Genomic DNA, 26232 nt, shown 5'->3' on the forward strand with positions numbered 1-26232 from the left:
CAATAGGGACCTCGCAGCGGTCGCTGCTCGGGCCCTAATAATAATAATAATTCGAACGAAAAACAATAGGGACCTCGCAGCGGTCGCTGCTCGGGCCCTAATAATAATAATAATAATTTTTACAAAAACAATAGGGACCTCGCAGCGGTCGCTGCTCGGGCCCTAATAAGAATAATAATAAGAATTCCTACAAAAACAATAGGGCCTCGCAGCGGCACCGCCGCCGCCGCTGCTCGGGCCCTAACTAGAGCTGCGAGCAGATATATAGGGCCCTCGCAACCCGGGCCACGTTGGGGTATTTGCATGTCGGGGTACTGGCATGTTGGGGTACTGTTTCATAGGAAACCGTCTAAATTGTAAATGTTTTTGACATGCTTTGTGTTTGCAAAGTTTTATGGAAGGCCAAAAATGATGCACAATTAAAATAAAATCAAAATGAATTGGCACATGGCTATAGAATAATTTTTGGAGATATTAGGCTGATAGGTATGCCTCCCAATATTCACACATCTCGCTGAACCATATAATCGGATATACTTCATAAAAATATCTAGACGGCGCTATTGAGCCATTTATTACAAATTGCACAACAAATTATAAAATATTCATGTTCGTGAGAGATCCGATCTGTGTGCAAAATTTTGTGCGTTTTTGCCCATGTTTAGACTCTCTAAAAAAAAGTCTTTGCAAACAATGCATCGCTACAGCAAAGGCGTGTGACAAAATAAAAAATTTCAATAACTTTTCATCTTAAATATCTTAAGATGAAACATGCCAAAGAATGAAGACGATGTGATATGTTTTGCAGAAAATATGACCCCTATAAAAGGCCCCAAAAAGTGGCTACAAATACCAAAGTAAATCAAAATGGCAGACTTCCTGTTTAGTTCAGCATATGGTTTGTCAACTTCCGCTTACCCGCAGGACTTAAATCGGGAAATATGTCCTGATCGACTCTCCAATTAAAGGGTTAGAAATTCCCCTTTTTCCTCACCAGCTCTAAGGCGTCAGCGTGAGGAGACGGGAATTAGATAAGCCGATATATCAAAGTGGATTCACCTAGGTTTGTTCACTGTTTTCTTATCATGAGGCCAATCCGTTTTCATCCACCTATCAATCCTGAGTGAGTAACCACACACACAGAGCCCAGGAATGATAATCTGAACACCTCACTTAAATTGGCAGCTCCACTTTTCTAAGTTGTTTGCATTTGTTATTGACCTAGTCATTTAATAATCCTTGATAGGATCATACGGATTTGTTACATATCAAGCTGGAGTATTTGACTTTATTAATACAGATGGAGACACTCATTAGATGTTATTCGAGTGCACTTACCTTTTTCCAAACGTCCGTTGCTGTTGTCCTCCTCAAAGAGGGAAAAAATAATATTGATGCGGACTTATAAAATGTCCCAAAAAAATAAAATAAAATCAAAGACAAATAATAAGGACTTATAAAACGTCCAAAAATAAAAATAAAATCAAAGACAAATAATAAGGTCTTATAAAACGACCTCGGACGTATAAAATGTCCAACAAAAAAATAAAATAAAAATTAAAAAGAAACAAATAAAATAATTAATTCACAACTGGTTTTTCAATTATTTTATTTGGTCTTATAAAATGACCTCGGACTTATAAAACGTCCAAAAAGAATAAAACCAAAGTTAAAACAAACAAATAAACTAATTAAATCACAATTAGTTTTTCAATCATTTTATTTGGTCTTATAAAATGACCTCGGACTTATAAAACGTCCAAAAAAAATAAAATAAAAGTTAAAACAAACAAATAAACTAATTAAATCACAATTAGTTTTTCAATCATTTTATTTGGTCTTATAAAATGACCTCGGACTTATAAAACGTCCAAAAAGAATAAAACCAAAACTAAATAAAATAATGACTGACAAAACAATAAAATGATTGACTCAAAAATTGTCTTTTAACATTTTTATTGTCAATAATAAAATAACCAATATCATAAAAATCACATTTAATGATAAAACCTTAAATCAATAAAAATAAAATAAAATAAAAAAACAGGAGATCAAGAATAATATAACCTTTTACAAAAGCTTTCTAAGATTGATCATTTCTCGGAAAAGCTTAAGACCTGATTCACAATAAGATGTTTTTGGCTAAAAATAATTTAAAGATATGAGAGTGTATTAAATGGCCCCCACCCTAACTCGCGATTAGTCATTCATATCTTCCTATTGTACATCATTATTGATAAAAGTTTTGTACTTTACCCAATCATTGAAGAAAATTCCATCCACGGCTTTAGAGTCCAAGTTCCTTCGTAAAAAATCTTAAAATCCAACAGCAGTAAATCCATCTTCAGAAATACACTCCATCCCGACCACATCGCAGGGAAAAAAAGGGCGTCGATCCCAGCTGGTGACGACCTTTTATCACTTTGGGTCATATCACTGATTTCTTCCGGTAAGTGTCCCTCCGCATCTCCTCATATCAATGTGCACTTGTTGAGACTCATTCTCAGTAATTTTCCACAGATGAGTCATGAAGATGAGTCATAAATTCTTTACAATTGAGTCATGGATACACAACGTTGAATGAAAATATGAGTCATACATACTTTACACATGAGTCATGAACACGCAACGTTGAATGAAAATATGTCAAAGGTCATGGCTCTATTCGACAATGATAAACGTTAAAATAAATAACATCATAGATATATTACTTAAGCAAGCATGAATAACATGTATATACATGACATGTTAATCCCAAATTCTCTCAGGGAACTTAACAGGTTAATTCTAGTTCTTGTTTCACATCTTGTATATATCATTGTTGAATCAAACAATACATACAGGTAATCTTTTCAATGCAGTTACAGCAATATTATCAGCGATAAAAGACAGTATCGCTTGTAAATAAAAGAAAAGAAAAGAAAAGACAGCAATACTTCATAGTTGGGCTCAATGTGCTGTAAACATTGCTCCATAAATCAGGTTAACAATTGTCGAATATAGATTGTGTTGTGTGTATTATTACTTAATTCAGGATATCATTTATCTATTTATCTACACTTATGGCCTTATAAGGAATATATGTCCGTTTGTTGAGTGGGTGGCTTAGTTGTACAGGTTTGGCGGCATCTGGTGGTTACTTTGAGGAACTACACCCAGAGGCCAAAGAATAATTCTCAGTCCTACAGACACCTATTGGTCTCTAACTAAGAATTGAGTCTAGCCCATTAATTTGTTATCTCATTTTACATGATACGGCGTTTCATCTGACCCTACTCAATCCACTCAATTCAACAGGTTCCAAGAGACTTTTTTTTGTACATCGTGGGCTCTTTGTATGCCTCCAAATTATCATAGCTCTAGGTGAAACGTACAACCGGGAATGCTTCGGTTTTTTTTATCACAAAATGTGATGCCCGGCCCCTGGGGGACTTCCTGTTGGGTTTAGTACATGGCACCAAGAGACTTTTTTTTTTGTACATCGTGGGCTGTTACATATGTCTCCAAATTTTCGTAACTCGAGCTGCTTCGTACAACTGGGAATGCTTCATTAAGAAGGATTTTTTTTCCTTTGCAAACAAGTGCATGCCACGACAACAGCGTGCGACGAAATAAAAAGCTTTCAATAAATTTTCATCGTCAACATCTTAAGATGAATCACACCAAGTTTGAAGATGATCAGATAAACTCTATAGGAGGATTTCGTGAAAATAAGACACCTATGAAATGGCCAAAAAAATGGCAACACGTTTCAAAGTAAATCAAAATGGCGGACTTCCTGTTGGGGTTAGCATATGTTTCAAAAAGGGTTTTTTGTACCTTGAAGCCTGTTACATATGTCTTCAAATTTTGGTAACTAGGTAAAACGTACAACCGGGAATGCTTCATTAAAGAGGAGTTTTTTAGCTCAAAATGTGATGCCCGGCCCCTGGGGGACTTCCTGTTGGGTTTAGCACATGGCACCAAGAGAATTTTTTGTACATCTTGGGCTGTTACATATGTCTACAAATTTTCGTAGCTCTAGCTGCTTCGTACAACTGGGAATGCTTCATTAAGAAGGATTTTTTTTCATTTGCAAAAAGTGCATGCCACGGCAACAGCGTGCGATGAAATAAAAAGGTTTCAATAACTTTTCATCGTCAACATCTTAAGATGAATCACACCAAGTTTGAAGATGATCGGATAAACTCTGTAGCAGGAGTTCGTTAAAATAAGACCCCTATGAAATGGCCAAAAAAATGGCCACACGTTCCAAAGTAAATCAAAATGGCGGACTTCCTGTTAGGTTTAGCATATGGTTCAAAAGGGTTTTTTGGTACTTCGAGGGCTGTTACATATGTCCTCAAATTTTGGTAACTCTCGGTGAAACGTACAGCCGGGAATGCTTCATTAAGTAAGAATTTTGAAACTAAATTTGATGCCTCGCCCCCGTCATAGTATGTCAAAAACTTTAGATTTTTTACCATGGTGTTGTCCCAGGTGTTGAGATGGTACATCCCAAGTTTGAAGTCAATCGGGTTAACCGTGTAGGAGAAGCGGGCAAAAGTATGACCCCTGTAAATGTGCAAAAATGGGCCAAAATTGGACATTTAAATGATCATACCTCACTTCCTGTCTATTTTAGGGTACACACATGAAAGAGGTTTTTGTTCATCTGGATGTGCTACAGGTGCCACAAAATTTTCATAGCCGTAGGACAATCGTAGCGGACCTGGGATCCGTTTAACCTATGTAGGGGGCGCTAAGGAGCCATTTTTCTGTTATCATGTATGGCGACTTTAAAATATCAAATTTTTCGCCAGGCGTGACGTGTGTGTAAAGTTTGGTGAGTTTTCGTTCACGTTTAGTGTCTCAAAAATGCGATCGTTTGCGGAGAATAATAATAATAATAATAATAATAATAATAATAATAATAATAATAATAATAATAATAAGAATTCCTACAAAAACAATAGGGCCTCGCAGCGGCACCGCCGCCGGTGCCGCCGCTGCTCGGGCCCTAACTAGAGCTGCGATCAGCTATAAAGGGCCCTCGCAACCCGGGCCAAGTTGGGATATTTGCATGTCGGGGAAATGGCATGTTGGGCTACTGTTTCATAGGAAACCGTCTAAATTGTAAATGTTTTTGACATGCTTTGTGTTTGCAAAGTTTCATGGAAGGCCAAAAATGATGCACAATTTAAAATCAAAATGGATTGGCACATGGCTATAGAATAATTTTTGGAGGTATTAGGCTGATAGGTATGCCTCCCAATATTCACACATCTACCTGAACCATATAATCGGATATACTTCATAAAAATATCGAGACAGCGCTATTGAGCCATTTATTACAAATTGCACAACAAATTATAAAATATTCATGTTCGTGAGAGATCTGATCTGTGTGCAAAATTTTGTGAGTTTTTGCCCATGTTTAGACTCTCAAAAAAAAAAAAATTCTTTGCAAACAATGCATCGCTACAGCAAAGGCGTGTGACGAAATAAAATATGTCAATAACTTTTCATCTTAAATATCTTAAGATGAAACATGCCAAAGAATGAAGACGATGTGATAAGTTTTGCAGAAAATATCACCCCTATAAAAGGCCCCAAAAAGTGGCTACAAATACCAAAGTAAATCAAAATGTCAGACTTCCTGTTTGGTTGAGCATTTGGTTCCAAGAGACTTTTTTGTACATCGTGGGCTCTTATGTATGCCTCCAAATTATCATATCTCTAGGTGAAACGTACAACCGTGAATGCTTCGTTAAAGAGGAGGGGTTTTTTTTTAGCACAAAATGTGATGCCCGGCCCCTGGGGGACTTCCTGTTGGGTTTAGCACATTGCACCCAGAGACTTTTTTGTACATAGTGGGCTGTTACATATGTCTCCAAATTTTCGTAGCTCTAGCTTCTTCGTACAACTGGGAATGCTATATCAAGAAGGATTTTTTTTCCTTTGCAAACAAGTGCATGCCACGACAACAGCGTGCGACGAAATAAAAAGCTTTCAATAAATTATCATCGTCAACATCTTAAGATGAATCACACCAAGTTTGAAGATGATCGGATAAACTGTAGGAGGAGTTTGTTAAAATGAGACCCCTATGAAATGGCCAAAAAAATGGCAACACGTTCCAAAGTAAATCAAAACAGCGGACTTCCTGTTGGGGTTAGCATATGTTTCAAAAAGAGTTTTTTGTACCTCGAGGCCTGTTACATATGTCTTCAAATTTTGGTAACCCTAGGTAAAACGTACAGCCGGGAATGCTTCTTTAAGTAAAAATTTTGAAACGCAAAATTTGATGCCCCACCTCTGGCGGGCTTCCTGTTTGGTTTAGCATATGGCACCAACAGACTTTTTTGTCGATCATAGTCTGTTACATATGTGTACCAATTTTCGTAGCTCTAGGTTAAACGTACACCCGGCAATACTACGTTAAGTAAGAATTTTGAAACTCTAAATTTGATGCCCCGCCGCCGTCATATAGTATGTCAAAAACTTTAGATTTTTTACCATGGTGTTGTCCCAGGTGTTGAGATGGTACATCCCAAGTTTGAACTCAATCGGGTTAACCGTGTAGGAGAAGTGGGCAAAAGTATGACCCCTGTAAATGTGCAAAAATAGGCCAAAATTGGACATTCAAATGATCATACCTCACTTCCTGTCTATTTTAGGGTACAACTATCAAAGAGGTTTTTGTTCATCTGGATGTGCTACAGGTGCCACACAATTTTCGTAGCCGTAGGACAATCGTAGCGGGACAGGGATCCGTTAAACCTATGTAGGTGGCGCTACAGAGCCATTTTTCTGGCGACTTTTTCTGGCGATTTTTATGGCGACTTTAAAATATCAAATTTTTCGTCAGGCCTGATGTGCGTGTAAAGTTTGGTGAGTTTTCGTTCACGTTTAGTGTCTCAAAAATGCGATTGTTTGCGGAGAAGAATAATAATAATAAGAAGAAGAATTCCTACAAAAACAATAGGGCCTCGCAGCGGCACCGCCGCCGGTGCTGCCGCTGCTCGGGCCCTAACTAGAGCTGCGAGCAGCTATAAAGGGCCCTCGCAACCCGGGCCACGTTGGGGTATTTGCACGTCGGGGTCCTGGCATATTAGGGTACTGTCAAATAGGAAACCATTTAAATTGTAAACGTTTTTGCCATTCTTTGTGTTTGTAAAGTTTCATGGAAAGGCCAAAAATGATGCACAATTAACAAAATAAAATCAAAATGGATTGGCACATGGCTATATAGAATACTTTTTGAATATATTAGGCATGCCTGCCAATATTCACACATCTAGCTGAATCATATAATCGTAAAGACTTCATAAAAATGTCCAGAGGGCGCTATTGATCCATTTATTACAAATTGCACAACAAATATAAAAGCATATGGCACCAACAGGCTTTTTTGTAGATCATAGTCTGTTACATATGTGTACCAATTTTCGTAGCTCTAGATTAAACGTACCACCGGCAATGCTTCGTTAAGTAAGAATTTTGAAACTGTAAATTTGATGCCCCGCCACCGTCATATAGTATGTCAAAAACTTTAGATTTTTTACCATGATGTTGTCCCAGTTGTTGAGATGGTACAGCCAGAGTTTGAAGTCAATCGGGTAAACCGTGTAGGAGAAGCGGGCAAAAGTATGACCCCTGTAAATGTGCAAAAATGGGCCAAAATTGGACATTCAAATACTCATACCTCACTTCCTGTCTATTTTAGGGTACACATATCAAAGAGGTTTTTGTTCATCTGGATGTGCTACAGGTGCCACACAATTTTCGTAGCCATAGGACAATCGTAGCGGGACAGGGATCCGTTAAACCTATGTAGGTGGCGCTACAGAGCCATTTTTCTGTTATCCTGTATGGCGACATTAAAATATAAAATTTTTTGCCAGGCCCGATCTGCGTGTAAAGTTTGGTGAGTTTTCGTTCATGTTTAGTGCCTCAAAAATGTGGTTGTTTGCGGAAAAGAATAATAACAAAGAAAAAGAAGAAGAAGAAGAAGAACTAGAGCTGCGAGCAGCTATAAAGGGCCCTCGCAGCCCGGGCCACATTGGGGTATTTGCACGTTGGGGTACTTACACGTTGGGGTACTCGCACATTGGGGTACTGGCACATTAGGAGCAAAATTTCTTTTAACATGGCATGATAAACCTTTACATGTGGATTTTTTTTGCCAGGTGTGATGTGTGTGTCAAGCTCAATGGGTTTTGGTGATTGTTAAGATCTGCAAAAATCAGCGTCCTTTTTTATTTTTAGGGAATGAGGTGACCTGATTGGTATTTTTTGCAAAAGTATATATACCCGTCATCGCTCGTACTCATTGCACGATGTTGCTTTTATTGTCCATAGAGGCTATCAAAAATAAATAAAACAAAATAAAAAAGTACATATGTTTGGATCGGTCTGATACCAGTGAACATCTTGAGTAGTGGAAAAAGTAAAAGAATATTCATAAATGACTTAGTTATTACACTTATAATGAGTTCACAAATTTTGTTCAAAATACCGTAAGTGTTTTTTTTTTTTTTTTTTTTTTTTATGCCTCAAGGACTAGGTGACGCTGTATTTATAACTGAATTTTGTCATAGAGATACCTTCACGCCTTGACTATAAATATACATGTCAAGTTTGGGATTTTTTGAAGCATGCACCGGGGAGTTATTGAGCATATCCTTCATTCACGATACTGCTTTTAACGTCCATAAAGGCTATCAAAAATAAATAAAACTAAATAAAAAATACGTATGTTTGGATAGGTCTGATGCCAGTGAACATTTTGAGTGGTGGAAAGTCAAAGAATATTCTTAAATGACTTAGTTATCACACTGAGAATGAGTTTACAATTTTTGTAAAAATACCGTAAGTGGGGTATTTTTTTTCAAGGGCTTGGTGGCGCTGCATAAAAACTGAATGTTGTCATGGAGATACCTTCAGGCCTTGACTATAAACATACATGTCAAGTTTGGGATTTCTTGGAGCATGTACTGGGGAGTTATCAAGAATATCCTCTTTCATTGCGAAATGTGTTTACATTTTTTGTAAAAATACCGTAAGTGGGGTATTTTTTTTTCATACCTCAAGGGCTAGGTGGCACTGCATATATAACTGAATGTTGTCATAAAGATAGCTTCAGGCCTTGACTATAAACATACATGTCAAGTTTGGGATTTTTTGGAGCATGTACCGGGGAGTTATTAAGCATATCCTTTTTCAGTGCGAAACATAAATTTTGATGCCCTGCCCTCATCATGTAGTATTTCGAAAAGTCAAGATTTTTTCCCCTGTCGTTGGCTCAGGTCTTGACATTGTCCAGGTCAAGTCTTAACTCAGTCGGATGAAACGTGTAGGAGAAGTGGGCAAAAGTATGCCCCCTGTAAATGTGCAAAAATCGTCAAAAATGGGACATTCAAAAATCCGTAGCTCACTTCCTGTTCATTTTAGCACATGGGTCCAAGAGAATTTTTGGAGGTCTTGGGCTCCCTCATTCTCCTAAAAATATTCCGCGTTCTTGCTTAAACGTACAACCGGGGCTGCTTCGTTAAAAATTTCTAGGGGGCGCTATTGAGTCATTTTTGTAAAAATAGCACAATCAACAATAAAATATTGCTCATTTTGCCAGGCCAGATGTGTGTGCCAAGTTTCATGAGTTTCTGTGCATGTTTAGACCTTCAAAACTGGCGTTTTTTTTCTTGGTGAAGAGTGCTTAGCCACGCCCACAGTGTTTCGCAAAAACTCACAACACGAAGTTTGTGACATCATGAAGGCCGAAACCCTCATCTGAGCAAATATGAGGTAGGTCCAGTTAACGTGTTTGGAGAAAAACGTAGAAGCAAATTCGTAAGAAAAAAAATTGCCACTAGGTGGCGCTATCAGTAAGATGAAATATAAGTTCGTAGATGTCTTTAGGGCTGGACTCTCATCAAATGTGTGAAATTTTGAGAAGATAGGATCATCTCGGTCAAGTTAATGTAGCTTTTATTGTCACGAAAAATCTTCAGATTTTGCGTAACTGTAGCGGCCACGCCCTTTGGCGAAAAGTTACAATAATTGGTGTGGGGCATGATCAACATCTTAAGTAGGGGTGTGAATTGCCTAGTACCTGACGATTCGATTCGTATCACGATTCACAGGTCACGATTCGATTCAATACCGATTAATCCCGATACGAATTTATAAGTCGATTGTTGCGATTTTTTTCATTCAAATTTAGAAAATACTAATCAGTAAGCTTGTAGAGTGTAAGATTTATATGAAAATGTATTATTTATTTATCTGAAATTTCAGTCTTATAGAGGTTGTAATCTGTTTCATGTTTGAACAGCATTAAAATAAAATATTAAGGCTTAATGTTCCGTTCATATAACATTCTTCCATGCTCAAGGTGTGAATCCTAAAAAAAAAAAAAAAAAATCGATTCTGCCGATTATTGAATCGATTCGAGAATCGCGCGATGTAGTATCGCGATATATCGCCGAATCGATTTTTTTTAACACCCCTAATCTTAAGGCTTTTCTGACCAATTTTCAACTGGATCCCTTCAACGAGCTCAGCACAGTAGCTAAATACGTAAAGTATGACATTTATTGTTACCACTAGGTGGCGCTATCTGTATAACTGAATTTTATCATGTCGATGTTTTCAGGCCGTGACTATTACGTTGCCTGAGAAGTTTGAGATTTTTTGGAGCTTGAACATGGGAGTTATTAGGGGTGTTAAAAAAAAATCGATTCGGCGATATATCGCGATACTACATCGCGCGATTCTCGAATCGATTCAATAATCGGCAGAATCGATTTTTTTTTTTTTTTTTTTTTTTTTTTTTTTTTTTTTTTTTTTTTTAGGATTCACACCTTGAGCATGGAAGAATGTTATATGAACGGAACATTAAGCCTTAATATTTTATTTTAATGCTGTTCAAACATGAAACAGATTACAACCTCTATAAGACTGAAATTTCAGATAAATAAATAATAGATTTTCATATAAATCTTACACTCTACAAGCTTACTGATTAGTATTTTCTAAATTTGAATGAAAAAAATCGCAACAATCGACTTATAAATTCGTATCGGGATTAATCGGTATCGAATCGAATCGTGACCTGTGAATCGTGATACGAATCGAATCGTCAGGTACTAGGCAATTCACACCCCTAGGAGTTATTAAGCATTTGCTCTTTCTGGACAAATGAAATTTTAAAGGCAATATTTGATGCCCCGCCCCCGTCATATAGTATTTCGAAAAGGCAAGATGTTTTGCCCAGTTGTTCTCTCAGATCTTGAGATGATAAATGCCATGTTTGAAGTCAATTGGATGAAAAATGTTTGCAAAGGGGGGAAAAAGCATGACCACAGTGAATGTGCCAAAATAGGCCAAATTTGGACATTAAAAAATTCATAGCTCACTTCCTGTACATTTTAGCTACATGGTCCCAATAGACTTTTTTTTTTTTTGTGCGTCTCAGGGTGCTACACGTGCCTGCCAATTTCTGTTGCTCTTGCTCAAACGTGCCGGGCTTGGTTTTTATTTTTCTACCCTAGGGGGCGCTATAGACTAACGTTGTTTTGACAACGTCAGAATATCAAATTTTTCGCCGGGCCTGAGGGGTGTGCAAAGTTCGGTGAGTTTTCGTGAATGTTTAGGTACCCAAAATCGCGATTGTTTGCGGAGAATAAAGAAGAAGAAGAAGAAGAAGAATTTTTACAAAAACAATAGGGACCTCGCAGCGGTCGCTGTTCGGGCCCTAATAATAATAATTCTTAGAAAAACAAGAGGGACCTCGCAGCGGTCGCTGCTCGGGCCCTAATAAAAGCGATATTTCTTTTATTTCGATAAAGTACAAATTTGCCTTGTAGGCTTTCCATTGAAGAGTAATTTGCTTCTGAGGCGTAGTTCTCGTAATGTCCCGCCTCAACTCTCGCGAGATCTCGCAGTTCATGTCGGCGGTCGCATCATGCAACGTCACGAGAATAAATTGTTTGCGTGTTTCAGACTTGATACATTTAAGGGATTTTAAATATATCTCAAATTCTATTAGAAAAATATTATAGATAGATGCAGGGAGATTTAAGAAGTCTTTGTTTATGATGCCTGGAAACAGCAGTGGCGCGGGCAGCAAGTCAAACAGCGACATCTGCTGGCTTTTAGGTCCACACATTTGGACTGTGATAGTTTACTGTTTGTATGTTTTTAATTTTAATGTTTTGTTTTCGTATGTTTGATTTTTATTCCATGTTGGCTACAGCGGTGTTCATTGTAGCGATTTTTTTTTAAAGTGTTCTCAAAATAAAGTTGAGCTGAATTTAAATTTGCTACTATTGTTAGAAACGTTTTACATACATAGATGCAATTTTGTTTTGTGTGGGTTTTTTTTGCAATGTTTTAATCACTTTGGTGATGTTTGTTGTTGGACTTGCAGCAGTTGTTCAATAGAGCATTTTAGAAAGTGGCGGACTGGCCACCATTGTGGCTTCTCGCTGAGCCACTGATCTTGTACTTCCTTTTCTCCGTGACCGGGCGGAGTCACATGACTAGTGGGAAATGCGGGAAAAAAAAGTGTTTCCATTAAAATTTTGCGAAGAACTTCCATTTCAGCACGTCTCAAAAAGCATCTAATGAAAGCGTAAATCTACTGTCTAATGGAAACGCACCTATTAAGGTGAAAAGCGCCACCTTGCCTATCAATTGTGTTTACTGGCTACTCATTCCGCATCAATTGACTAATCTGAAATGGATTTGCCTTGACTTGGTGAGCAGATTGACCAATCAGGTGTTAGGACCTGCCCACTAACTTTGACGGGCGAGCTTGACAGATAAAATAAATTCATGAAACACCGCAACAGTGACCATGAAATAATTAAATAGAGAAATAAATAAATAAATAAATAAAGCATCATAGTAAATGTAATTAATGACACATTTAATTAATTAATGACACATTTAATTAATGACACTTTTATTTCATTATTTAATGGTGTATTTATTTATTTAATGTTGGCACTTTTGGTCCTCCATAGTTATCAACTTTGCTCTTGGAGAATTAAATAAGCAGAGAGAGAGAGAGAGTTAGCTCTTACCTTTAGCAAGTCTTGTTCTGGATGATGCCGCCCTAAGTGGCTGTCATATTCGTCATGTTTCCAGTGTAACTATTGTGAGACAGTTCTTGTATACACAAGTCCGTCTCTTCTCTATTCCATTTGATAAAATCCGAAATGTATCCATTCCACACTATCAATATATCCACATCTGACTTCTATGCAGCCGGCGTTTTGTTTACTTGGGTCTTCTTCGGCTGAAGACTGCCGCACATTTCCCCGCCACTCTTATGAGGCGCTCCCTCTAGCGGCCCGCCAAGTAATTGCCCAATAAGGAACAATGGAGCCGTTACAGCGGCTGTATCGATACTTGGCATAGTTATATCGATAACCCATCGTGAGAGAAAATATCGCGATGTGTCGCCGTATCGAGATATCGTCACACCCCTGTAACGCACAGTGATCCATGACGCTAACTCTAGAACAAAACTTACTCTCTGAATAAAATACTTTCACTATATAAAATAATTACAAAATGAAGTAAAATGCAGTTCTAAATAATCAGTAATTGCATACTACTACTTACTTGTCAGCCGAGGTATGCTGCTCCGACGAGTTCGACGGCGTGATGATGTAATTGGCACGCATGCGCAGATGTGTGAGGTATGCTACTTCGACGGGTATGCTGTTTTGTCGGAACACCGGCGAAGCTGACCCTGCACGATTGGTGACGCACATGCACAGAAGATCCCACCATCTTGGATCGCCAACGACGGCAACCACACTAGTACACAGGTAGTGTTCACCCTGCGAATTGTAACATAACTGCTTAATACTGCCAGCCATTTTAGAAAATTTCAAAATTTTCAATACCCACGCAATATTACGTACAATAATTATATATAAGCTGAATTTACCAAATGACAGAATAGAATACTTTTTGCCTCGTCCCGTTCTTTTATAATTGAGAGTAGAAAAATGTAGGTTTGCCAAAATACAGCCATTTCTCCCATGGACTCTGAAACTGTGTTTATTTCGTATAAAATGGGGCAATGATGTCATTTACCGGTGGTTGGGCATCAGTAAAGTTGTTTCCAAGTTTGACATTTACAGTGGAGCATAATCAGATTCACCCCCATCTATCCCCGCTCTAAAAAATATAATTGACAAGTATACTCGTCAAAGGCAGTGAATGAGTTAATGCGCATACCTTCAGAAGTTGGGGGCAAATTGCATGATTCAGAAAAGTCCATTATTTTCACCTGTGTGGTTGATCCTCGTGTTGATACGGTCGCAGCCAGTTTGTGACGTCTTTTTTTTGTACTTTGCAGGCAAGTGCATTGTTAAAAAAATGTTTTCCTTCTATGATTGTTTAGGCAGTGGTTATTTTTGTTGGAACCGGCAACCCTCCTGTGAGCGTTATTTTGCCGTGAATGTCTCTGGTTAATCAGAGGATCGAGAAAATGCCGTGATTGCTTGTAGACTTTACTCGCGGGTATGAAAAATCACAAATGTGCATTGCATGTTTATGCCACTGTGCGACAGCAACGCACATGCTGTCTTGTTGAGAGCACGTTAGCTTAGCCACTGGTTAGCATCACAAACTCAGGTGAACAAGTTGGCGAATTACCAGTCACGGTAAAATAAACCCCGCGGATTGTTTATCTTGGCCAAACCATACGCAACCGCAACATCTTGTAACCAAACAGCCTCCACACGACGAAGCTCACTCACACTTTGCCGAAGATGCGACAGAACTGGCTGCAGCTCTTGCAGCCTCACACGCTCCGACATTGTTTTTTTTATGCAGCAGCGAACGTGTGTAGATCAAAATTGAAATGAGGACGTATAATGTTACGCATTACGTCATCACTTCAATTTCGCGATATTTCAAATTTTTATCACCCAAAAAAATACACCGGTAATATCGTAGAAGGTATGATATGGAACACCCCTTCTGTACAGTGGTACCTCTACTTACGAAATTAATTGATTCTGGAAGAAAGTTCTTAAGGCCTCAGTATGCTTCTGTGAGAGGCTCGTGCGGAGGCGTTACGGCGTAGCTCCGCTCGTGCGTTTGCCTTCCGACTTGTGCGCAATACACATCTGTGTCTGCTGGAGTTTCACACCAAGTCCCGCTGTCGCTATGGCTGGGATGCCACAGAGTGGCGATTCCTCTGTGTTTTATGACGGATTCAGGAAGTTCAATTTAATTCAGAAACACGAAACAAAGTCGGGGGAGAGTAAGTTCATCACCGTGGCAATTAATTATTGCCAATTTGCACCGGTGTTGGCCGTAAACTCGCCAAAACACAACAGCCATGCGCTTAGCGAACACAGTTATTTTTTTTTTTAAGTTATTGTTGTTTTCCGCCTCTCGTCCCAGGCACATATCCACATGCACAGCCGTGGTCTCCGAGCAGTAAGTCGATTTGCGCCGCCAGTTGCCTTCACTGAAACTATCTGGGTGGGGGGCGGGGAGAGAGAGAGAAAAAAAAGAAAAAACGCCATTGAACGGACCAATCAGAAACGAGCTACGCCCCGCCATCTACGGCGTTCAAGGATTGGCGACGTGTGCACCGCAGCCGTCCACGAGCGACGCGGCACTTAAAATTCATGGCTCGCGTCGATCATGTGACCTACGGCGTTCATCAATGCGAGAGCAAACGTGGAGGCATAAATTAGGCTTTAAGTAGAAAATATTGTAAGTAGAGACGCATTTTCCATGTAAATGCCCTAATCGGTTCGGAGTCTCCCAAAATTCATACATAAATGTTTTATAAAGCATAAAAATGCATCAAAACATGTAAAAAATACATGTTACAATAAGATTATTGCACAATAAATGAGAATTTTACATCCACTGGTCATTTAATCATCTCATGTAATCTTTATTTTTCAGTTGAAAAAGAAGTTGTTTCCCTTGGAACTGGCACAAAGTGTATTGGACGAAATGCCATGAGTCCCAAAGGTGTGTAGGATGGTTTTAGTTTCATTTATTTCTTGTCTTTCGCTTAACCCATTTGTGCCATAAGCCTTCAATATATTTTTTTTTAAATCATTAAACTGTTTTGCATCTGCGGGTATATTTACCTTCAACACTGGAGCACAGCAAATTACAAATTCAAAAGCAATCTCACCCACTCAAATATCATTGCAGTGTGCCGTGGATGTGACTTGACCGTGTAAGGTGGATGCCCATAAGTGATGGGATTTTCGGCTCTTTTCGGTGAGCCGGTTCATTTCGATCGGCTCAGTGAAAAGAGCTCTTTTTGGCTCTCAAACGGCTCTTTTAACTTTAGCTTTTCTTTTAAATATTTATGACAAATTTACCATACATTTTGATAAATGACTTTGTGAACTAAATATTGCACTCTACTGACTGTAAATAGCAACAATTATCAAGCAAAGAAAAGGATTGTTTTTCTCATTTTATTGAACAAATTAATAGGCTCCATACATTAAACAAGAAACAAAATAAAAACTTCAACCAACAACAACCAAAATAACAATCAAATATCAAAAATAGTGAGTAGTAATTTAACTGCAACAGCAGCAGCGAACAAAACAAACATTAGCTACTCACCTGGTCCAGGATAAAAGACCATGCTTTATTTTAAATTTGCATTTAAAAAAACTAACTAAATATATCAAGTTGGACGGGCTGATCCGGCTCCTTCTCTCATCTGACTTTAACCAATTAAAATGTCTCCAAATGTTACTGCGTTTTCGGCTCATCTTGTACAAATCGTGTTTGTGTGTCATCCTTTCCTCTCCTGCTTTCTCCTCCTCCTGTCTCTCTCTGACTGCGGCTGCTCAGACGAGGCGGAGCTTGTGCTGGAAGAAAGTTCTGTGCGAGGAGAAGTTTTTTTTTTCTTTTTTTTTTTTTTTTTTTCTCTCATCCACGGATTTACATATTGTATGGAAGCCCTGCGCTCATCACATCACTATGCCCACGCTTAATCCAATATTCATATAGTGCGCTAGTGTGCTGTGCGCAAGAAGCGAGCAAACGTTATTCGAGTCGCCGGCTGTAAACGTGATGCTAGCCTAGCCCGAAGCTAGCCGAGCCGCAAACGGAACGCTCGTTGTGTTGCAGTTACAGATTCGTTTGTTTTGATAAACGTTTCCACAATGAAAGCGCGATGTTCACCAGTCCAATTCATGACATCAACTGAAAAGGAAACAAAAAATAAGAAACAAAACAAAAAGGCATTATATGGGGGGGGAAAAAATGGCATTATACGTACTTTTCGAAAATAATTTTTTTTTTTGTTTCGTCACTTTGTCTTTTATTAAACCTACAAATGTGTCAGATCATTTTGCCTGGCCCTACATAAAACCAGGCTTTAAAATCTGCCTCTAGGGGCACAAGCCAGTATACACTCTATTTCTCATGATGGCCCCAAGGTAAATGGTGAGAGTTGGTTCAGCATGGGCTGTATATATGTGACTTTAAATCTTTGTTCCTGTGTGTTTTCCTTGTTTCTACTCTGGTTAGGTGATGTGCTCAATGACAGCCATGCAGAAGTCATTGCCAGAAGAGGGTGTCTCAGGTGCGTACTATACACATAATGTGTGTTTTAGATATTAAATTTAGATGTCAAATGCACAGCTGCACAAGTTACTGTAGAAAATTGTGTTCTCAAAGATGAAAGTACTGTCTAACATCTTTGTTTTTTTTCCACGTCTTTTTTTTTTTGTAATGAACTTTTTATTGAATTCTTTAGCACAGAAAATAAACAGAAATCAAAACGTTTGAATCACACTCCATATGTGCAAAACATCTGTCTTCGTAATGCAGATCTGAATCACATACCAAACGAAGCACATATACATACTTATACTCAATAAGTTGTCGCCATAAAACTATTAAAAGAAAAAACAAACAAACAAAAAAAACAAATAGGGAGTATTGTCTTTTTCAGACTCATTCAATCATTGTCAAAATTAAAGTCCAGCCTAAGGGGTTTTACAAAATGAATCCACTTCTCCCAGCAGGAAATAAATTGTCCACTTCTATGATTGACGTATGCCGTTATTTTCTCCATTTTGTAAATGTTCATAGTGATGTCAATCCACTCATTTAGCGTTGGGGTTTCTTGTGTCAACCACTTCCTAGTTAGAGCCTTTTTACTAGCAACCAACAAAATGCTGGTAGAAACTTCTCTAATCGTCTCGCCATTATTGAAGTAAATAATCTGTAATCAATATTAAGAACCGATATTGGCCTATATGATGCACATTCCCTCTTATCTCTTCCCTCTTTTGGTATAGCCGAGATTACCGCCTCTCTCCAACTATGTGGTGTTTGTGCTTTTTTCAAAGTCCAGTTCATTGTACGAAGCAAAATAGGAGTTAGCACATCACTAAATTCTCTATACCAGTCTGCTCCGTAGCCATCCAAACCTGGGGACTTGCCCAATTTCAGTCTATTGATTGCCATTTTCAGCTCGCCTTCTGTTATGTCATCCGTCATCACTTTGTTCTGTTCTTCAGTCAAGGTAGGCAACCTTAGAGAGTCCAGAAATGTATCAATTTGTATTTCACTACTACCTGGAACTCGAGCGTACAAAGTTTTGTAGAATGCTTCAAAGGTATCTTGTATTTCGCTCAATTTATATTTAATCTGTTTCGTCCTTGGGTCCCTTATTTGATGAATAGTATTTTCTGCTGTTTTTTTCCTTAACTTCCATGCTAATATTTTCATAGATTTAGACCCACCGTCGTAATATCGTTGTTTTAAGAACATCAATTTTTTCTGTATGTCCTGTGTGGCCAAATTGTCAAGTTCGTTTCTGATCACTTTAATTTCCTGTAGAACATTCTGTATAGGGTTTACCTTGTGTTGTGTTTCTAATTCCTTCAATTTTTAGGGCCCGAGCAGCGACCGCTGCGAGGTCCCTATTGTTTTTGTAAAAATTATTATTATTATTATTATTATTATTATTAGGGCCCGAGCAGCGACCGCTGCGAGGTCCCTATTGTTTTTGTAAAAATTATTATTATTATTAGGGCTAGAGCAGCGACCGCTGCGAGGTCCCTATTGTTTTTGTAAAAATTATTATTATTATTATTATTATTATTATTAGGGCCCGAGCAGCGACCGCTGCGAGGTCCCTATTGTTTTTGTAAAAATTCTTCTTCTTCTTCTTCTTCTTCTTCTTCTTCTTCTTTATTCTCCGCAAACGATCGCGATTTTGGGTACCTAAACATTCACGAAAACTCACCGAACTTTGCACACTCCTCGGGCCCGGCGAAAAATTTGATATTATTAAGTCGTCATAACAATGCGACTCGATAGCGCCCCCTAGCGTAGAAAAATAAAAACCAAGCCCGGCACGTTTGAGCTAGAGCAACAAAAATTGGCAGGCACGTGTAGCACCCCGAGACGCACAAAAAAAGTCTATTGGGACCATGTAGCTAAAATGTACAGGAAGTGAGCTATGAATTTTTTTATGTCCAATTTTGGCCTATTTTGGCACATTCACTGTGGTCATGCTTTTTCCCCCTTTGCAAACATTTTTCATCCAATTGACTTCAAACTTGGCATTTATCATCTCAAGACCTGAGAGAAAAACTGGGCAAAACATCTTGCCTTTTTGAAATACTATATGACGGGGGCGGGGCATCAAATATTGCCTTTAAAATTTCATTTGTCCAGAAAGAGCAAATGCTTAATAACTCCCATATTCAAGCTCCAAAAAATCTCAAACTTCTCAGGCAACGTTATAGTCACGGCCTGAAAACATCTATATGATAAAATTCAGTTATACATATAGCGCCACCTAGTGGTTACAATAAATGTCATACTTTACGTTTTTAGCTACTGTGCTGAGCTTGTTGAAGGGATCCATTTGAAAATTGGTCAGAAAAGCCTTAAGATGTTGATCATGCCCCACACCGAATATTGTAACTTTTCGCCAAAGGGCGTGGCCGCTACGGTGACGCAAAGTCTGAAGATTTTTCGTGAAAATAAAAGCTGCATTAACTTGACCGAGATGATCCTATCTTCTCAAAATTTCACACATTTGATGAGAGTCCAGCCCTAAAGACATCTACTGACTTATATTTCATCTAACTGATAGCGCCACCTAGTGGCAATTTTTTTTATTACGAATTTTCTTCTACGTTTTTCTCCAAACACGTTAACTGGACCTACCTCATATTTGCTCAGATGAGGGTTTCGGCCTTCATGATGTCACAACACGAAGTTTGTGAGTTTTCGCGAATTGCTGTGGGCGTGGCTAAGCGCTGTTCGCCAAGAAAACAACGCCAGTTTTGAGGGTCTAAACATGCACAGAAACTCATGAAACTTGGCACACACATCTGGCCTGGTAAAATGAGCAATATTTTATTGTTGATTGTGCTATTTTTACAAAAATGACTCAATAGCGCCCCCTCGAAATTTTTAACGAAGCAGCCCCGGTTGTACGTTTAAGCAAGAACGACGAATATTTTCAGGTGTATGAGGGAGCCCAAGACCTACAAAAAAGTCTCTTGTACCCATATGCTAAAATGAACAGGAAGTGAGCTACGAATTTTTGAATGTCCCATTTTTGACGATTTTTGCACATTCACAGGGGGCAGACTTTTGCCCACCTCTCCTACACGTTTCATCCGACTGAGTTAAGACTTGGCCTGGACCATGTCAAGACCTGAGCCAACGACAGGGGGAAAAATTTTGACTTTTCGAAATACTATATGATGAGGGCGGGGCATCAAAATTTGTGTTTCGCAATGAAAAAGGATATGCTTAATAACTCCCCGGTACATGCTCCAAAAAATCCCAAACTTGACATGTATGTTTATCGTCAAGGCCTGAAGTTATCTCTATGACAACATTCAGTTATATATGCAGCGCCACCTAGCCCTTGAGGCATGAAAAAAAAATACCCCACATACGGTATTTTGTACAAAAAATGTAAACTCATTCTAAGTGTGATAACGAAGTCATTTATGAATATTCTTTTAGTTTCCACCACTCAAAATGTTCACTGGCATCAGACTTATCCAAACATATATATATTTTTATTTATTTTTGATAGCCTCTATGGACATTAAAAGCAATATCGTGAATGAAGGATATGCTTAATAACTCCACGGTACATGCTACAAAAAAAATCCCACACTTGACATGTATGCTTATAATCAAGGCCTGAAGGTATCTCTATGACAACATTCAGTTATAAATACAGCGCCACCTAGCCCTTGAGGCTTATATAAAAAAAATTAAAAAAATACCCCACATACGGTATTTTGTACAAAAAATGTACACTCATTCTAAGTGTGATAACTAAGTCATTTATGAATATTCTTTTAGTTTCCACCACTCAAATTGTTCACTGGCTTCACACCGATCCAAACGTATGTACGTTTCCATTTTGTTTTATTCATTTTTGATTGCCCCTTTGGACAATAAAAGTAACATTGTGCAATGAGTACAACGAGCGATGATGTATATATACACTTTTACAAAAAATACCAATCAGGGCAACTCATTGCCTAAAAATAAAAAAGGACGCTGATTTTTGCAGGTCTTAACAATCACCAAAACCCGTTGAGCTTGACACACACTGGCAAAAAAAATATTCTACATGAAAACGTTTATTATGCCATTTTCAAAGAAATTTTGCTTCCAATATGCCAGTACCCCAACGTGCCAGTACCCCAACGTGCAAGGACCCCAACGTGGCCCGGGCTGCGAGGGCCCTTTATAGCTGCTCGCAGCTCTAGTTATTATTATTATTCTTCTTCTTCTTCTTTATTCTCCGCAAACGATCGCGATTTTGGGTACCTAAACATTCACGAAAACTCACCGAACTTTGCACACTCCTCAGGCCCGGCGAAACATTTGATATTATTAAGTCGTCATAACAATGCGACTCGATAGCGCCCCCTAGCGTAGAAAAATAAAAACCAAGCCCGGCACGTTTGAGCTAGAGCAACAAAAATTGGCAGGCACGTGTAGCACCCCGAGACGCACAAAAAAGTCTATTGGGACCATGTAGCTAAAATGTACAGGAAGTGAGCTATGAATTTTTTTATGTCCAATTTTGGCCTATTTTGGCACATTCACTGTGATCATGCTTTTTCCCCCTTTGCAAACATTTTTCATCCAATTGACTTCAAACTTGGCATTTATCATCTCAAGACCTGAGAGAAAAACTGGGCAAAACATCTTGCCTTTTTGAAATACTATATGACGGGGGCGGGGCATCAAATATTGCCTTTAAAATTTCCTTTGTCCAGAAAGAGCAAATGCTTAATAACTCCCATGTTCAAGCTCCAAAAAATCTCAAACTTCTCAGGCAACGTAATAGTCACGGCCTGAAAACATCTATATGATAAAATTCAGTTATACATATAGCGCCACCTAGTGGTTACAATAAATGTCATACTTTACGTTTTTAGCTACTGTTCTGAGCTTGTTGAAGGGATCCATTTGAAAATTGGTCAGAAAAGCCTTAAGATGTTGATCATGCCCCACACCGAATATTGTAACTTTTCGCCAAAGGGCGTGGCCGCTACGGTGACGCAAAATCTGAAGATTTTTCGTGAAAATAAAAGCTGCATTAACTTGACCGAGATGATCCTATCTTCTCAAAATTTCACACATTTGATGAGAGTCCAGCCCTAAAGACATCTACTGACTTATATTTCATCTAACTGATAGCGCCACCTAGTGGCAATTTTTTTTATTACGAATTTTCTTCTACGTTTTTCTCCAAACACGTTAACTGGACCTACCTCATATTTGCTCAGATGAGGGTTTCGGCCTTCATGATGTCACAACACGAAGTTTGTGAGTTTTCGCGAATTGCTGTGGGTGTGGCTAAGCGCTGTTCGCCAAGAAAACAACGCCAGTTTTGAGGGTCTAAACATGCACAGAAACTCATGAAACTTGGCACACACATCTGGCCTGGTAAAATGAGCAATATTTTATTGTTGATTGTGCTATTTTTACAAAAATGACTCAATAGCGCCCCCTAGAAGTTTTTAACGAAGCAGCCCCGGTTGTACGTTTAAGCAAGAACGACGAATATTTTTAGGTGTATGAGGGAGCCCAAGACCTACAAAAAAGTCTCTTGGACCCATATGCTAAAATGAACAGGAAGTGAGCTACGAATTTTTGAATGTCCCATTTTTGACAATTTTTGCACATTTACAGGGGGCAGACTTTTGCCCACTTCTCCTACACGTTTCATCTGACTGAGTTAAGACTTGACCTGGACCATGTCAAGACCTGAGCCAACGACAGGGGGAAAAATCTTGACCTTTCGAAATACTATATGATGAAGGCGGGGCATCAAAATTTGTGTTTCGCACTGAAAAAGGATATGCTTAATAACTCCCCGGTACATGCTCCAAAAAATCCCAAACTTGACATGTATGTTTATCGTCAAGGCCTGAAGCTATCTCTATGACAACATTCAGTTATATATGCAGCGCCACCTAGCCCTTGAGGCATAAAAAAAAAATACCCCACATACGGTATTTTGTACAAAAAATGTAAACTCATTCTAAGTGTGATAACTAAGTCATTTATGAATATTCTTTTAGTTTCCACCACTCAAAATGTTCACTGGCATCAGACTTATCCAAACATATATATATTTTTATTTATTTTTGATAGCCTCTGTGGACATTAAAAGCAATATCGTGAATGAAGGATATGCTTAATAACTCCCCGGTGCATGCTTAAAAAAATCCCAAACTTGACATGTATATTTATAGTCAAGGCGTGAAGGTATCTCTATGACAAAATTCAGTTATAAATACAGCGCCACCTAGCCCTTGAGGCATATATATATATATATATATAAAAAAAATAATACCCCACATACGGTATTTTGTACAAAAAATGTACACTCATTCTAAGTGTGACAAATGTTGAGGGTTTCGGCCTTCATGATGTCACAACACGAAGTTTGTGAGTTTTCGCGAATTGCTGTGGGCGTGGCTAAGCGCTGTTCGCCAAGAAAACAACGCCAGTTTTGAGGGTCTAAACATGCACAGAAACTCATGAAACTTGGCACACACATCTGGCCTGGTAAAATGAGCAATATTTTATTGTTGATTGTGCTATTTTTACAAAAATGACTCAATAGCGCCCCCTAGAAATTTTTAACGAAGCAGCCCCGGTTGTACGTTTAAGCAAGAACGACGAATATTTTTAGGTGTATGAGGGAGCCCAAGACCTACAAAAAAGTCTCTTGGGCCTACATGCTAAAATGAACAGGAAGTGAGCTACGAATTTTTGAATGTCCCATTTTTGACGATATTTGCACATTTACAGGGGGCATACTTTTGCCCACTTCTCCTACACGTTTCATCCGACTGACTTCAGACTTGACCTGGACCATGTCAAGACCTGAGCCAACGACAGGGGGGAAAATCTTGACTTTTCGAAATACTATATGATGAAGGCGGGGCATCAAACTTTGTGTTTCGAACTGAAAAAGGATATGCTTAATAACTTCCCAGTACATCCTCCAAAAAATCCCAAACTTGACATGTATGCTCATAGTCAAGGCCTGAAGGTATCTCTATGACAACATTCAGTTATATATGCAGCGCCACCTAGCCCTTGAGGCAAAACAAAAAAATACCCCACATACGGTATTTTGTACAAAAAATGTAAACTCATTCTAAGTGTGATAACTAAGTCATTTATGAATATTCTTTTACTTTCCACCACTCAAAATTTTCACTAGCATCAGACCTATCCAAACATACGTATTTTTTATTTAGTTTTATTTATTTTTGATAGCCTCTATTGACGTTAAAAGCAGTAACGTGAATGAAGGATATGCTGAATAACTCCCCGGTACATGCTCCAAAAAATCCCACACTTAACATGTATATTTATAGTCAAGGCCTGAAGGTATCTCTATGACAAAATTCAGTGATAAATACTGCGCCACCTAGTCCTTGAGGCATTAAAAAAAAAAAATATATATATATATATTTTGAACAATTTTTTTGAACAAAATTTGTGAACTCGTAAGTGTTATAACTAAGTCATTTATGAATATTCTTTTACTTTCCACTACTCAAGATGTTCACTGGTATCAGACCGATCCAAACAACAGTAGTTTTTTTATTCAGTTTCATTTTTTTTGATCGCCTCTATGGACAATAAAAGCAACATTGTGCAATGAGTACAAGCGATGATGGGTATACATACTTTTGCAAAAAAAAAACAGTCAGGTCAACTCATTCCCTAAAAATAAAAAATGAAGCTGATTTTTGCACATCTTGACAATCACCAAAACACATTGAGCTTGTCACACACATCACACCTGGCAAAAAAAAAATCACATGTAAAGGTTTGTCATGCCATGTTCAAAGAAATTTTGCTCATAATGTGCCAGTACCCCAACGTGCGAGTACCCCAACGTGCAAGTTCCCCAACGTGCAAGTACCCCAACGTGGCCCGGGCTGCGAGGGCCCTTTATAGCTGCTCGCAGCTCTAGTTATTATTCTTCTTCTTCTTCTTCTTCTCCGTAAACGATCACGATTTTGGGTACCTAAACATTTACGAAAACTCACCAAACTTTGCACACTCCTCAGGCCCGGCGAAAAATTTGATATTATGAAGTCGTCATAACAACGCGACTCTATAGCGCCCCCTAGCATAGAAAAATACAAACCAAGCCCGGCATGTTTGAGCTAGAGCAACGAAAATTGGCAGGCACGTGTAGCACCCCGAGACGCACAAAAAAGTCTATTGGGACCATGTAGCTAAAATGTACAGGAAGTGAGCTATGAATTTTTTAATGTCCAATTTTGGCCTATTTTGGCACATTCACTGTGGTCATGCTTTTTCCCCCTTTGCAAACATTTTTCATCCAATTGACTTCAAACTTGGCATTTATCATCTCAAGACCTGAGAGAACAACTGGGGAAAAAATCTTGCCTTTTCGAAATACTATATGACGGGGGCGGGGCATCAAATATTGCCTTTAAAATTTCATTTGTCCAGAAAGAGCAAATGCTTAATAACTCCCATGTTCAAGCTCCAAAAAATCTCAAACTTATCAGGCAACTTAATAGTCACGGCCCAAAAACATCTATATGATAAAATTCAGTTATCCATGTAGCGCCACCTAGTGGTAACTAGGGGTGTCACGATTCGCCAACTCCACGATTCGATTTAAATTTCGATTTTGGGGTCACGATTCGATTTTTTTTTCGATTT

At 38.5% G+C, this 26232-nt stretch overlaps 1 protein-coding gene across 2 annotated transcripts in view; it reads left to right on the forward strand.

Moving 5' to 3' along the window:
- adat1 (adenosine deaminase tRNA specific 1) overlaps positions 1-26232 on the forward strand; it is a 196257-nt gene that overhangs the window by 55408 nt on the left and 114617 nt on the right. Inside the window, exons 2-3 of one of the 2 annotated variants that reach the window (XM_077515462.1) lie at positions 15931-15999; positions 17530-17584. In XM_077515462.1, the coding sequence (XP_077371588.1) occupies positions 15931-15999; positions 17530-17584 (124 nt within the window). The remainder of the gene's footprint in view (positions 1-15930; positions 16000-17529; positions 17585-26232) is intronic. The other variant, XM_077515463.1, reaches the window with a different exon arrangement.

The sequence above is a fragment of the Festucalex cinctus genome, chromosome 3 (assembly GCF_051991245.1).
Source record: "Festucalex cinctus isolate MCC-2025b chromosome 3, RoL_Fcin_1.0, whole genome shotgun sequence".
NCBI classification, from domain to species: domain Eukaryota; kingdom Metazoa; phylum Chordata; class Actinopteri; order Syngnathiformes; family Syngnathidae; genus Festucalex; species Festucalex cinctus.